Raw genomic sequence first — 13,004 nt, forward strand, 5'->3', positions numbered from 1 at the left:
AGGCAGTGCCTTCCACCTCAGTTCATGTCCGATGTTTAGAAACTGTTAGTCAAGTGAAAGCAAAGGCTGCATGTTTTCTTCCTCATTCTTATCCATGCGTTTCAGCACTCCAGGATCCACAACTGACTGAGACCTGCAGAGGGATAACAAATTTATTTGACATTTCTAGATCAAGACAAATGAGGGTAAACCTCAGCTTTCTTTTGTTTATCTTAATTTCTGCCAGGGCTTAAATATAATGGTGCAACATTACCCAAGCATCTGATCATTGCAAACGGTCAGAAAATACCCTCATGGAGTGATTACATGGCTTCAAAAGCTTGGTTTGTGGATATAGGAGCAAATGGTAGCATAAAGTGTATCCTTTTTTTTTTCAGCACACTAGAGAGGGCAAACTAATCTGTCTTTTGTACTAACTTAAGCACCGATCCTCTCTACCAGAAGGTTAGATGGCACCAGGCTGGTAAAGAAGGTACAATTCAGCCACCCAGCTGGCTAATGGCACACCGCAATTAGTGGCATGTGTTAGCTGGAAGCACAAGTTGCTCCTTTTCTGAATAGCTCTTCAATGCAACGGTGTGAGATCCTAAGCCAACCCTAGGGAATCCTGCAAAGGCCAGTAGGATTTCTGGAGCAATGGACTCATCTGTCAAACTCACCAGCTAAACTAAATGGAACTGGTTTAGTCAACTAAACTAAAAGGCTGGTAAGGGCAAATTCAGTGATAATTGTAAAATTTCCCCAGGTTCTCTCATCCAGCACAATGTGTGAGGGAAAAAGAGGAAACCTCAACCTCCAGCAAAATCAAAATGCTCCAGTAAAAACAAAGTCCAGAGTGTTAATATGGAGTCTTACATTGCCTATATCTCAGCTTGTCAAAAAGCAGACACTTCTGGGGTACAGTAAAAGCAACCCTTGTTAGACATTTCCTTCAGTGAGATGAATCTCATGCTAGAAATGCCTATTTCTCTTCCTTTCTGTAAGGAAGATTTGGGATGGCTAGAGCACATGTACATCTCTACAACATAGGTATCCGTTTTTGATCAGTGGAAGCATACTGTGGCTGCACTACTGCTACAGGTTTGATCATTTGGAGGGCTACAGCACTGAGAAAAACCTTTGCAAACTCTGACCTCTCCTAAGATAAGCATACAGAGTCAATCGCTCACTCTTCTAAACCATCATCATCTACTGAAACCAATGAATGAGGAGACAATTTGGTCTTTCACAAAAAAATCTAAAGACAACCTTTAAAAACACTAAAAAACCTACCTGAATTACAGCCTAGGTGAAAACTTAAAACATAAGGATATTTTCTGATAATACTACCATCTCTTATTAATGCTAAATAAAGAAAATTAGCTTTGAAATTCTGATAGTCTGTCTTGCGATAAACATAGTTAAAATTTATTTTTTATTTAAAATTGTACAATAACCCTCATCTAGAACACTCATCAGATCAGAGAATTTAAAATGCTTTTTTTAAATCTTCACAAGGTACCATGCCAATGAAAAGCTGATCGAAAATTTGCTGGTGGGAAGCTGTATTCCTGGAAAATCCAGTTCATCAAGATAAAAAATGCTATGGAAGAATACTAATTTCATAGGGTTCTGAACTGAATGTAAGTACTAATAGGAGGCTGAGCTGCTGCCTCAATGGCCAAAGTCTGAAAACAAAAGGTTTCCAGTTCTCATCTGAGGAACTGAAGGGGAACCAGAAAGGCTGGAAAACTGTCCTCAAATTCCCAGTGAGGCAGTTTTGGCCATAAATTCCCAGGGCCTCCGAATTCCCCAGTGCCAAGGTAAACATTAAAATAGTTTTTTACATGTTAACAACCTTCTGTACTAACATACAACACTAACTGTTTTTAAACTGAGAGAAATAAGCCATTAAGTGCTGAATTCAAGTTTGAGTTAGTTTTCAATTTAAGATTCAATGAAATATAGTTTATCTGCTTGTAGTCTGGAAGAGTTTGCATCAAAGGATCTTTTTACAGCCCTTCTCATGTTTTTTCGTTGCATCCTTGGATGAAGCTATTCATTCTAATGACTTCATTTTGTAGCAGTAAGACTTCTGCATTTCAGCTCTGAAATTCCACCCTTCTCTCCAAGACAGTTTCTCTATTATCTCATAATTCTTCTATTACATGCAAATCATATATAAATGCATTGCTCACTTTCCCCCTTCCTCTGGCTCTTAGCTGTCCCATTTTCTCAATTACTTGCATTAATTGCAACTGTGCCATATGGTTTCAGGACAATTTTTAACTTCTCCTTATCCTAGTTCATTCCCACCCAGTCTCTTGCTATTTCCCACTTTCAATACACTGTAGGGTTTTTTTCAACACAAAATCCTTAAACTTCACTGTTTCTTTCCTTTTTTATTCCTATAACAATCTCCTGTTGTCTCGTCTCTATTTTCCCCAAAATATCTCTCTTTAAACTGCACTGTCCTCCCCAATCTGTGCAACATTTTCCAGCCAAAATCATCTTCCTGGCTGAGGAGTCTGAAAATATTTTGTCCTGTTTGATCTGCTTCCAGAGTATCTCTCCCTTTTGCATCAAATGCCATCTCCTGAAACTGAATTCTCAGGATACGATATTCATACCTTATTTTATTGACTTTATATGTTGCTTTGTGTCTACCCTCTGTGAGCTGCACTCTGACTTCTGCTGCTCTGCTCAACCTTTTCTATCACATTAGAATTGTAGAATCATAGAAGAGTTAGGGTTGGAAAGGACCTTAAGATCATCTAGTTCCAATCCCCCTGCCATGGGCAGTGACACCTCACACTAAACCACGGCCCTGAAGTCTCTGTCCAACCTGGCCTTGAACACCGCCAGGGATGGAGCATTCACAACTTCATTGGGCAACCCATTCCAGTGCCTCACCACCCTCACAATAAAGAACTTCTTCCTTATACCTAATCTAAACTTCCCCTGCTTAAGTTTGAAGTAATGAAGCTATTACTCCTTGTCCTGTCGCTACAGTCCCTAATGAAGAGTCCCTCCCCAGCATCCTTGTAGGCCCCCTTCAGATACTGGAAGACTCCTATGAGGTCTCCACGCAGCCTTCTCTTCTCCAGACTGAACAGCCCCAACTTTCTCAGCCTGTCTTCATATGGGAGGTGCTCCAGTCCTCTTATCATCCTTGTGGCCCTCCTCTGGACTTGCTCCAACACCTCCATGTCCTCTTTATGTTGAGGACACCAGAACTGTACACACTACTCCAAGTGAGGTTTCACAAGAGCAGAGGAGAGGGGCAGGATCACCTCCTTCGACCTGCTGGTCATGCTTCTTTTGATGCAGCCCAGGATACAGTTGGCTTTCTGGGCTGCAAGCGCACACTGAAGCCAGCTCATGTTGAGCTTCTCATCAATCACCACTCCCAAGTCCTTCTCCGCAGGGCTGCTCTGACTCTCTTCTCCACCCAACCAACATTGCTGTAATCTTTCCCTTTTCTCTTCTACTGCTCTGGCAAGGTTGGACCAGGTTTACCCCTCCCAAGTGAATCATCTCACTGCTTCCATAGTTACTGGAGAGGTAACTAACTTCTTCCTATACTCTCCATTATTTTGAATGGTAAAACGCAGCAAGCAATTATACCGTATCTTCTCAAAAAGAATATCATAATGCCAGGATGTTTACCAGACTCGCTTATAACAATGGCACTGATTTTTGTCCTGGTTCTTCTCATTACATTTTGTTATGTTGTGTGCAGTCACTGTGACTGACAGTTCACATGCTGTAAATGTCCTGGCACCTACAAGTTAGTGGACACCAGGCACTGGGCTATGATGAAGGTAAGAGTTATCATCACCACACAGCTGGATAATTGGCTGCAATTTGGTCTCTGTGCCAAGGCTGACTCCAGCTAGCACTGTCTCTCTTACATGTACTGCAGCCTGGGATATCAGTTTATTCCCAACATACTACTTCATACACTACCTATATGGCACTGCAGAAATAATTAGTTGCACTGAGCTCACAACTTACAAGGATAATAACCAACTCTATGGTCTATAATCAACACTGATTTTCTTTAAAAAGGAAAAAAACAGTTCTCGTATAGTAATAAATTGATGGAACTATCTGCAGCTTCATAAAAGAAAAGGAAGAAAAACGTTAACTTTATGGCAATACTAGAAGACCTTTAACTCACCTTTTCATGGATTTGGGAGAGAGGTCCTTTTCTACATCCTTTGCAGGAGTGTTGTAGGAGTCTGCATTGCATTCACTGTCATCATCGTATTCATGGTCAAGCAGTGTTCTTGCCCATGTTCCCATGTCATAGGGGGGCAACATTCCTCCAAACTCTGAAGGCAGGATCTCAGGGTGTATTAGCTGATGCAGGCTATTGAGGTTATTACCATGCAGGAATATCTGTATGTACACAAGCAGGTAAAAAACAAAGTGGTATCACAAAAATCATCAAAGCCCAAATTACATCATCATTATTAGAGGATACTGTATAGTTGCAATATTCTGGCTGTGCTGGGCTAACAGAGAAGGCCACCAAGCACACATCACCCCTGCCATAAGCATGGTCATACTATGTTCATAAACCTACGAAGTGATTAAAGCATAAATGACTAAAAATGTTTGCAGGACAAGGGGCTTAAGGAGGATAAGAACTGATGTCTGAGAACTAGACAGATGGAAGATTAGATAGATAGACTGCCTGTCTGTTATTATTTGCTCTCCCTAATTCTGTGGATTAAATTAATAAATTAAGAACCCAAATAATAAAATTAATATTTGCCATATATATTAAGGAATATATATTCACTTTCAGCATCCAGCCATGAGTTCTATAAATAAGATAAATAGTACAGGGTAAATAAAACTCCACTGGAAAGATTTTCTTCCTTAATATGGTAGTATGAGGAACTACCATCCATACTTGACAATATCTGAAGTAAGTAATAACAGTAGAATAATTTCTGTGCCAACAATGAGGGAATAGTTAATAGACTATTTGATAATTTCCATCAACGTTCTCATAAACTGATTCTCATATATGCTTTACACATCCCTGGCAGTGTTCAAGGCCAGGTTGGACAGGGACTTGAGCAACCTGGTCTAGTGTGAGGTGTTCCTGCCCACGGCAGGGGGGTTAAAACTAGATGATCCTAAAGTCCTTTCCAACCCTATTCTATGATTCTATGATTCTGTGATTATGACATATATGTATATAAATACTTGTACTTCTGTTTAATCTTATTGTTTCTCCTCAGAGATCTGGAATGTGTGTCCAATGAGCACTAGAAACAGAGCACCTCTGGATTTGGACATCCTTCTCTGACAGGTACTAGGGACCTGCAGACTCTCCACTGGGTGAAGATGTCTTCTCTTTGGTATGGATGCACAGAGAGCTCACATAAGATATTTTTAGACTAGCAAGTAAGATGGACCAGGATTCACCGTTTGGGATTAGGAGGAAGTGCCATGGCACAGTTCACATCCGTATGGTTAAACTCCTTTCATCTCCAGAACAAGCTCACCTCATCCATACTGCTCACTAGTCCATGCCATCCCCGAATTGTTCCTGGGCAATGTCTAAGAAAGTACCATCTGGCACTGGACAGTGCCCTGCCAGAAACTGTCCATACAATTAAACAGTAGGAATGGCAGTGCCCAATCCTTTTTAATTGACTAGCACAGAAGCAGCCAAGAAGGCCAGGTGGGATGTTGCCTCCCAAGAGCTATACACTGCCTCTTGTTCCCCACAGGACAGGCTGAGGTGTGCACACACGCAGCTGAGCACCATCAGTTCACATTCCACTTCACCTTGGAGGGACTTGACAGCTATACCCCTATTTATCAAAAGTTAATTCAAGAGGACAAAAGACAAAAAGACCAAATACATGTTTGTCTTGCATTGGTTATTTCAGGTCATCTTCCAGTCAGCTGGGGAGACAGGAATCTTAATATAACAATGCCAACCCAGTAATGCTCTTCTATGTCAGAAAGGAATTTATCCATGTATGAAAGTACAAATACTAATGCTGATAGTAGTTTGGTTTATGGTTCCTTTCCAACTGAATGTTTCAACTCTTAGCAATTGTTTTTATACATGCCTAGTGCTAACATTTATCTAAATATAGCTATCAGCTGTAAATCTACCAGACTTATAAAAAATAATAGAAAATTATTAAGGATAAACAAAACAGATAATGAGCCTGATAAAATTCTGAAGCAAATTCTGTTGGGTTTGTTTTGGGTTTTTTTTCACAATCATTTGTTCTGCCTCTTACGGTATTTTTAAAGCTGATTTTAAATCTTATGTGCTGGGCATAACTTTCACACTTTGACACTAAGTTTTGGACTCTAAATCAGTATTTAACCACCTGAATCCTTCCTACAGGTATTCAGTAGAGACAGAACAGTTGTAAAAAGTCACTGTTCCTGAAAATACATGCCGCTCATTCAGGTATCTAAATAAAAATTTAGATAGTAACTGATAAGCACCGATGTTCAAATGCCTTGTCACTTATTTTTAATGTTATAACATGCCCATGAGCTGTACTTTACTCCCTGGTTATGCATACACAGCACTTGACTTAAAAAGGCCTCAAACATATCTGGCACTATAATGTTCTTTGTTGAAGCTGTAGTCAACTGAGTGCAACTGAATCCTGCAAAATGGGTTTCCATTTGCATATTTATAACAGATATTACATAAAAGGCTTTGTGATCTATAGTTCAAAACCTGTGAATACCAGAGACTTCTCAAGCATAATCTGTCAGTAAAAAACAGCTACACACCGAGGATCATTGTGGCCTTGTAGACTGTGTTTCAGGAGTAAAAATACAGTCGCTTAGAGAGCTGATCCCATTAAAAAAAAAAAAAAAAAAGGATCATCACATTCTGTGTAGTGGCTTTGTACGTGATGCTGATTGTGTTTTCCTGGGTGACAAATTTCCTGTTACAGAAATAATATTATTCTCTGTGCTATCACCACCAAGCTGTAACTTAATTGCACTGATGCAAATGCTGCAAATTCAGCAACATCTCAGAGACTGTTTGTGCTTATGCACAGATGCATCCACACAAATTTCTTTTCATTGGCTTTCATTCAGATCAGTATCTGCAAACTACTATAAACCAGCTGTGTATTTTAGTTCATGCTAATGTCAAGGAAATCACATGTGGAAAGGACTTCATACTCACTATGCCTTTTCTTAAAAGAAAGACACAAATAATTTTAATGGAAATTGACTAGAATCTTAATAGAAATGTAATGTTGACAATATTTTTTATACAACCCCAGGAGAAAGCATATGCTGACATTAAAATACATTTAAATGCACTGCTCGACTGTGTCCTTAAAGGATAACACTGTAGAAGTTTCCAAAACAGTTAAAGATACTCTTTACAGTGTCAATGTATTTAAATGCTTTCCACCAATAGCAAGCTGCCAGGTAATGGACAATTAAACAGAATAATACCCTTTTTCGTGTCTTCTCCTTTAGAAAGGGACGTATAACTGTGTAGAGGGCATGGATATACCATGGCTGATTGACGAAATGTATTCCTCCAAACCGAGCTGGAAAGCTGTCCTGTTTGTCACAAAACAAATACATAAAATGTGAGTTAACTTTTAAGAGAAGTTGCCCATGCATCAAATAATTATCTTTTTTTCCTGAATGCTTTAATTTTAATAATAAACCTTAAAAAAGAAGAAACATTCTTCAAAATTGTTGAGTTCCAACCTTCCGCACCAAGCAGCAACACACCCTGGACAGAGCAGTGAGGAAGTGTGCTGAGACAGCTATGGCATTCAGATAACGGCATGGCATTTCTAACTTCCAGAAATTATTTAAATATTTATGATTTGGCCACAATCCATCTATGAAATATATTTTTTTCTTTTTCACTTCTTTGGAATTCATTAATTTTTAATTATAACCATCTCAACTCTTCCACTGACACTGAAGAGCACTAGAAATGTCCTTCTTGTTTCCACCTCAAAAAAAAAAAAAAGTATAAATCTAAACTACTATTCAAAATGTCTCTAATATCATCCATATTTCATACAACTGAGAATGCATTAAACATTATGCATAAACTGTTATGCAATATCCATGACAGTAATTCTTGTCACATAGTCAGGGACCTTCTGGTAGCTTAAATGTAAGGATAGCATATCTGTATTGAAGCAATCACGTCTGTCTTTCCTTGCTGAAAAACACAAGGGGCACACAACTCACTACGGAAGATTCTGATCTGCGTTTTCCATTTTTAAGTCAAGAGAATATGCCAGAGAGTTTGGTAGCATGAAGAGGGCAACCACTCTGTCCTGGATACTACAGCCAAATTCATTGCGTGTCCTCATTTTGTCTTTGCCTCGTTGATCGTACGCACAAACAATGCAATAAGCTGCTGCCGCCTCCTGTGTTGCCTAGAGTTACAGCACTGAACAAGGAAGCAAGAGGTGTAAACAGGCTTGTAAACTGACACATGTCCCCATTTGTTTTCGGGTTATGTCATTCGAAGCATACTGATTTAAGGTCATACAGCACACAGCAAAAAAATGGCCAAGAAAAAAGCATAAGCTGTATCAACCAATCAAGAACTGTCAGATATGGAAAGCAAGCACTGTAGTAAGAAAATCTTTCATGAAATGTTTCCAGATAGGAAGATACTTTGAAAAAGTGCATGTTCCAAGAAAGCTCCTTAGTTCTGTGAATGCATACAGACCTGAGGGAATAATGAAGCCTGAAGATGTCACTCCCTCCTCTCAAAGGTACCATTCAAATGCCAGCAGGCACTCCTAACCCAGGTCGTCTCTACATCAGGGCACTACCTGGTGGATTACCAGATGAAATCAAGGAGGCAGTGCCTTAAAAATAATCTACAGCTACAACAGACACCGCTAACATCTGGCTGGCCACAGCACAACAGTCAATGCAATTAACAGTGTATTTTACAGATTTTCTACAGAAATATTTTATTAACCAGAGCTTTGAAATAAAACAGAAGCCTCATCCTGCCCCAAGTTCCTGTCAGCACTGCGTAAATGTCAAACAGGATGGTTGATAATTTGACATGCAATTCACCCTGTTCAATATTGGAAATCTCCAAACACCATTTTGAGAATACAACCTCTGATGTACAGAAGGTAGTAACTTATGTTCCTCTCACAGCAATCCAACAAATCCATTAGGAAGGATAAATCACTCGACAACAAGTTAACCTTTAGTTGCAGGAGAAAGAATTCATCTACAGAAGGTTGTGCTTATTTTGTTTATTGTGGCTGCTGCTCCAGGAAAGTCTGGTGCAGCATGCTGTGTACCATGCAGGAAAGCATGCATACCATACACTAGAGCTGTGGAAGACATCTGCTACCTTCATCTAGATGTATCTGAAGATAATTTTCAAGGTCAGGTCGGATAGGGCTCTGAGCAGCCTTTTCTAGTGGAAGAGGTCCCTGCTCATTGCAGGGAGGTTGGGCTAGATGACATTTAAAAGCCCCTTCCAACCCAACCTATTCTATGATTCTGTATCTTTGGAGTTAACTCTGGAATAGTAACTGTGTCAAGGTTTGTGGGGGTCAAACACTTTTTATAATGCAGATACTGTGGAAGACAGCAAAGCAAACCAGCCATTCCTGGCAGCATGCTTTCTTGCGTGATTTTGTAACCTCTTAAAATACTACAAGTGCCCCAAAAGTTACACACACCAAGTTATGAAATGTTTGTTCTGTATTGCTCAAAAAATGTCTCACAAGAAAACTGAGGACAATCTGTGAACGAAAGATCTCAACGACCATGCACACACAGAGACTCAGAGCAGAGAGCCAAAGGTGTTTGTATTCTACCATGGGCTCAGAAGGGATGACTTGTTAGTACCTTTAAAAAACATATTAAACTTACAGCAGACAAAAGCAAGTATCTTTAGAAAGTACCACTTTGCCACTTTCACTATCTTTTCCTGAATCTTGGAAACCACTTACATGGAGAATCATGAACATATGTAGAACAATCCTCAAATAGAAGATGCCGCTTGATATTAAAAGGCAATTTGTCTCAGTGTTTTTCAGCAATACTAAAGGCATTTTCCAGAACTGATTAATCAGGTATTTATCAATTTATGTGACTGAACTGACGTGCCCAAATTCAGGACCATTTCTTAAGGTAATTAGGAACCCCTAAAATTTTGGCCTGGAAAGAGAAAGGGTAACTTGGTAAGAATGATTCTGCGTTGAACACAGTGTGGGGACTAAAATTCAAAAGCTGCTGAATGCAGATCCAAAACCCAACCTCAACAACACCTGGTGAGAAAATGAAAAAGTAGAATAGCAACTACAGTGGCTGGGGAAACAGGTGTCAGAAGGTTGCCTGGCTCTTCTGACTTCCACATGGGGACTTGACAGACAGATGGCCATCCTACACAAACAGCAGGTAGAAATTTCTTGTAAATCACCAATTCTTGTGGGGTTTTATGTAGATTAAGTCACAAGCATGGTGGCAGCCACAACTGCCACTGCAGACACATTGCACTTCAACAGAAAAGCCTGTAACCCATGAATCACATGTATTCTAAGTAAAAGGAATCCCATGCCAAAAAACAATAAGAAACTGAGATCAGCCATGAAGTGAGCTATGCATTTGACTGGAAAAGTAATAAATCTGATGGGGTATTACTAAACCACTATAAAGAACAAATTATATATACACAGTGTGTGGAGTTTTTTACACAATAATCTCTGTTTATGCAGCAGAGCACAACCTGCCTCTGATGAACACAGTTTAGACCACTGGCCTGGCACCGACACGGGGAAGCAGGTAGTTACTATAGCGACCACAGTCTTTGTGATACAAGGCTTACAAATGACAATTAATAGTGGGCTGCCAAGAAACAGGCAGACCCCTACGCTACTGTTTGCAGGACTGGGTGACTACCAGTACATGGTAGTAACTGACCCCTCCTCAAATGTCTATAAGCCGGTGTTGGAGAATGATCACAAGCAAACTGCCTCACTAACTTTCCATCTCTGATGACATGGCTCTGCTCACTCACAGCACAGCAGTTTTACCTCCCTGCCACATGACATAATTTATGCAGCATGACATACTTTATACAACCTGTCTCTAGAAGGTTCCTCTCCAAGGACCCAGCTGCTGTTGCCTGCTACCACCCTTGGCACATGGTAAGAAGCCAGGTTTCTACTTTCTGGGCACCACATCCCAACTTGTGCTGGGCTCAGCTGTCACTTGAGCCAGCTCTCAGGATTTCACAGAGGGTCCCACTCTCTGCTGTGGCCAGCAGAAACTCTTACGGCATATGTAAGAACAGCAAAACCAGTATATGACGTTGTCAACAGTACCTAAGAGAGGAAAGTGCCAAGTTCCTACAGAAATCAGTGTGAGTCTTCTTAGTGGTGTCAGAACTGTTATCACAGAGAAAATAAAAATTACCCACCTTTTTCATCCTTACCAAATGTGAAAAATTAAAGAACTTCTTAAAGCCCACAGCATTCTCCAATCCTTGGGTATCACGTCTACATATTAACCTCTGAAGTTTGCTTTTAAAGAATTAGCCCTGACAGTTGAAATCAGTACTGGAGTCAAATTTGTTTGCACAGCTCTTGGAAGTGAAGTCTTAGAAGCTGCTGGGACGGCTGTGTGCCCAGGGGCACATTGGCAGCGCAGCCACATCAGGGCCTCACCAGCATGTGCATCACCTGCAAACAGGACATCTATAAACATCTTGCTGCATACTGACACTGCAAGAGTGCTTGGGCACATATCCTCTGGGGTTGTGTTTGAGGGTTTGCAGCCCTTATGAGCACTGAAACTGTTTTTGAGATAGTCTGGAGACATCTTTCAAAGAACTGTCTAGACAAACATAATGAACACACTCACACACTTTACTTAAGACTGTGCTTGAGTGCTGTGATGAATTCAGGCCATAGCATCTGCAGGCAGCAAGAGGCTACAGAGTCAAAACTGTGAAAACTGTATCTTCATAACAAAAATTACAAGTTCAAAGATAGCATATTAAATTATTAATATCTTAAATGTCATTTAAGAATTATTCCTGAAGATAATAAATTCAGGTCTCCTCCAGCTATTCCAAAAAGTCAAGTACTCCAGGGGAAAGAAAAAAAAAATCATTATGATGAACCAAAATAGTATCTTCGTAATGGAAAGCTCCACTAGAAGGATACTGAAATGTTCTATCTGATGCAAGATGCAGCATGGCTAAACTTAATTTTTAGCATGTTAGAGAGGAAACTATGGAAAATCACAGAAAGAAAAGGCTCTGATTAGAAGGAATATTCCACTTCCTTAGTACTCCAGAAGTCGAATTACCAGAGGAATCAAGAGCCATTGCCATCCACATCAGGAAAGGAAACAAAAGTTTTGCTCCCAAACTATAATTTTCACTGAAGGTATAAAATAACAAGGCATTCCTAATATCAAACTTACTGAAGGTATAAAATAACAAGGCATTCCTAATATCAAAATTCCTGCAGGCATCCATCCTTGACAAGGTTAATTGCAAAATGTCTCAAAACAAAAAAAACTGTGTGTCAAGACTAATCACCTGTGCTCAAGGCATGACTTTAGACTGGGACACTATCCAGTGGTATGGTAGAATGATAAAGAAACTGAAAAGTAAATCTGTGGAGTCTAAAAGAATTTGGATTGTTTTGTTTATGAAAACAAATGTGGGAAGGCAGATGTTATCTATAAACACACTAGGGAGAATAAACAACAGGCAAGGAAAGACCCTTTCAAAACAAAGGAAAACACTGACATTTAAACAAATGGGAAAAAGCTCACCATGAACACAGGTAGACAGCTTTGAATCATCAAACATCCAATAATTCCAAACAACCTAAACTCATTTTGAGACAAAGATTACTAAATTATGAGGAAGTTAAGCTTCATGTTGTCTGTAACAACAGAAGACTTCTCTTCCTCTGTGTTAAAACTCTTTAAGATTCAGATCCAAGAAAAATTTCAGGTTTCAATGTTGTTGAAATTTTGCT

The 13,004-nt window shown here is 39.7% G+C and overlaps 1 protein-coding gene across 1 annotated transcript in view; it reads right to left on the bottom strand.

Moving 5' to 3' along the window:
* The window catches only part of LOC104409886 (clavesin-2), a 38,337-nt gene continuing 25,333 nt past the window's right edge, over positions 1-13,004 (bottom strand). The window contains exons 2-4 of the mRNA XM_010019894.1: positions 7,453-7,563; positions 4,163-4,383; positions 1-133 (exon numbers count right to left, since the gene is read on the bottom strand). Of these exons, the coding sequence (XP_010018196.1) occupies positions 46-133; positions 4,163-4,383; positions 7,453-7,563 (420 nt within the window). The 3' untranslated portion in view covers positions 1-45. The remainder of the gene's footprint in view (positions 134-4,162; positions 4,384-7,452; positions 7,564-13,004) is intronic.

This window comes from Nestor notabilis, unplaced genomic scaffold, assembly GCF_000696875.1.
Source record: "Nestor notabilis isolate BGI_N333 unplaced genomic scaffold, ASM69687v1 scaffold5348, whole genome shotgun sequence".
Lineage (NCBI taxonomy): Eukaryota > Metazoa > Chordata > Aves > Psittaciformes > Psittacidae > Nestor > Nestor notabilis.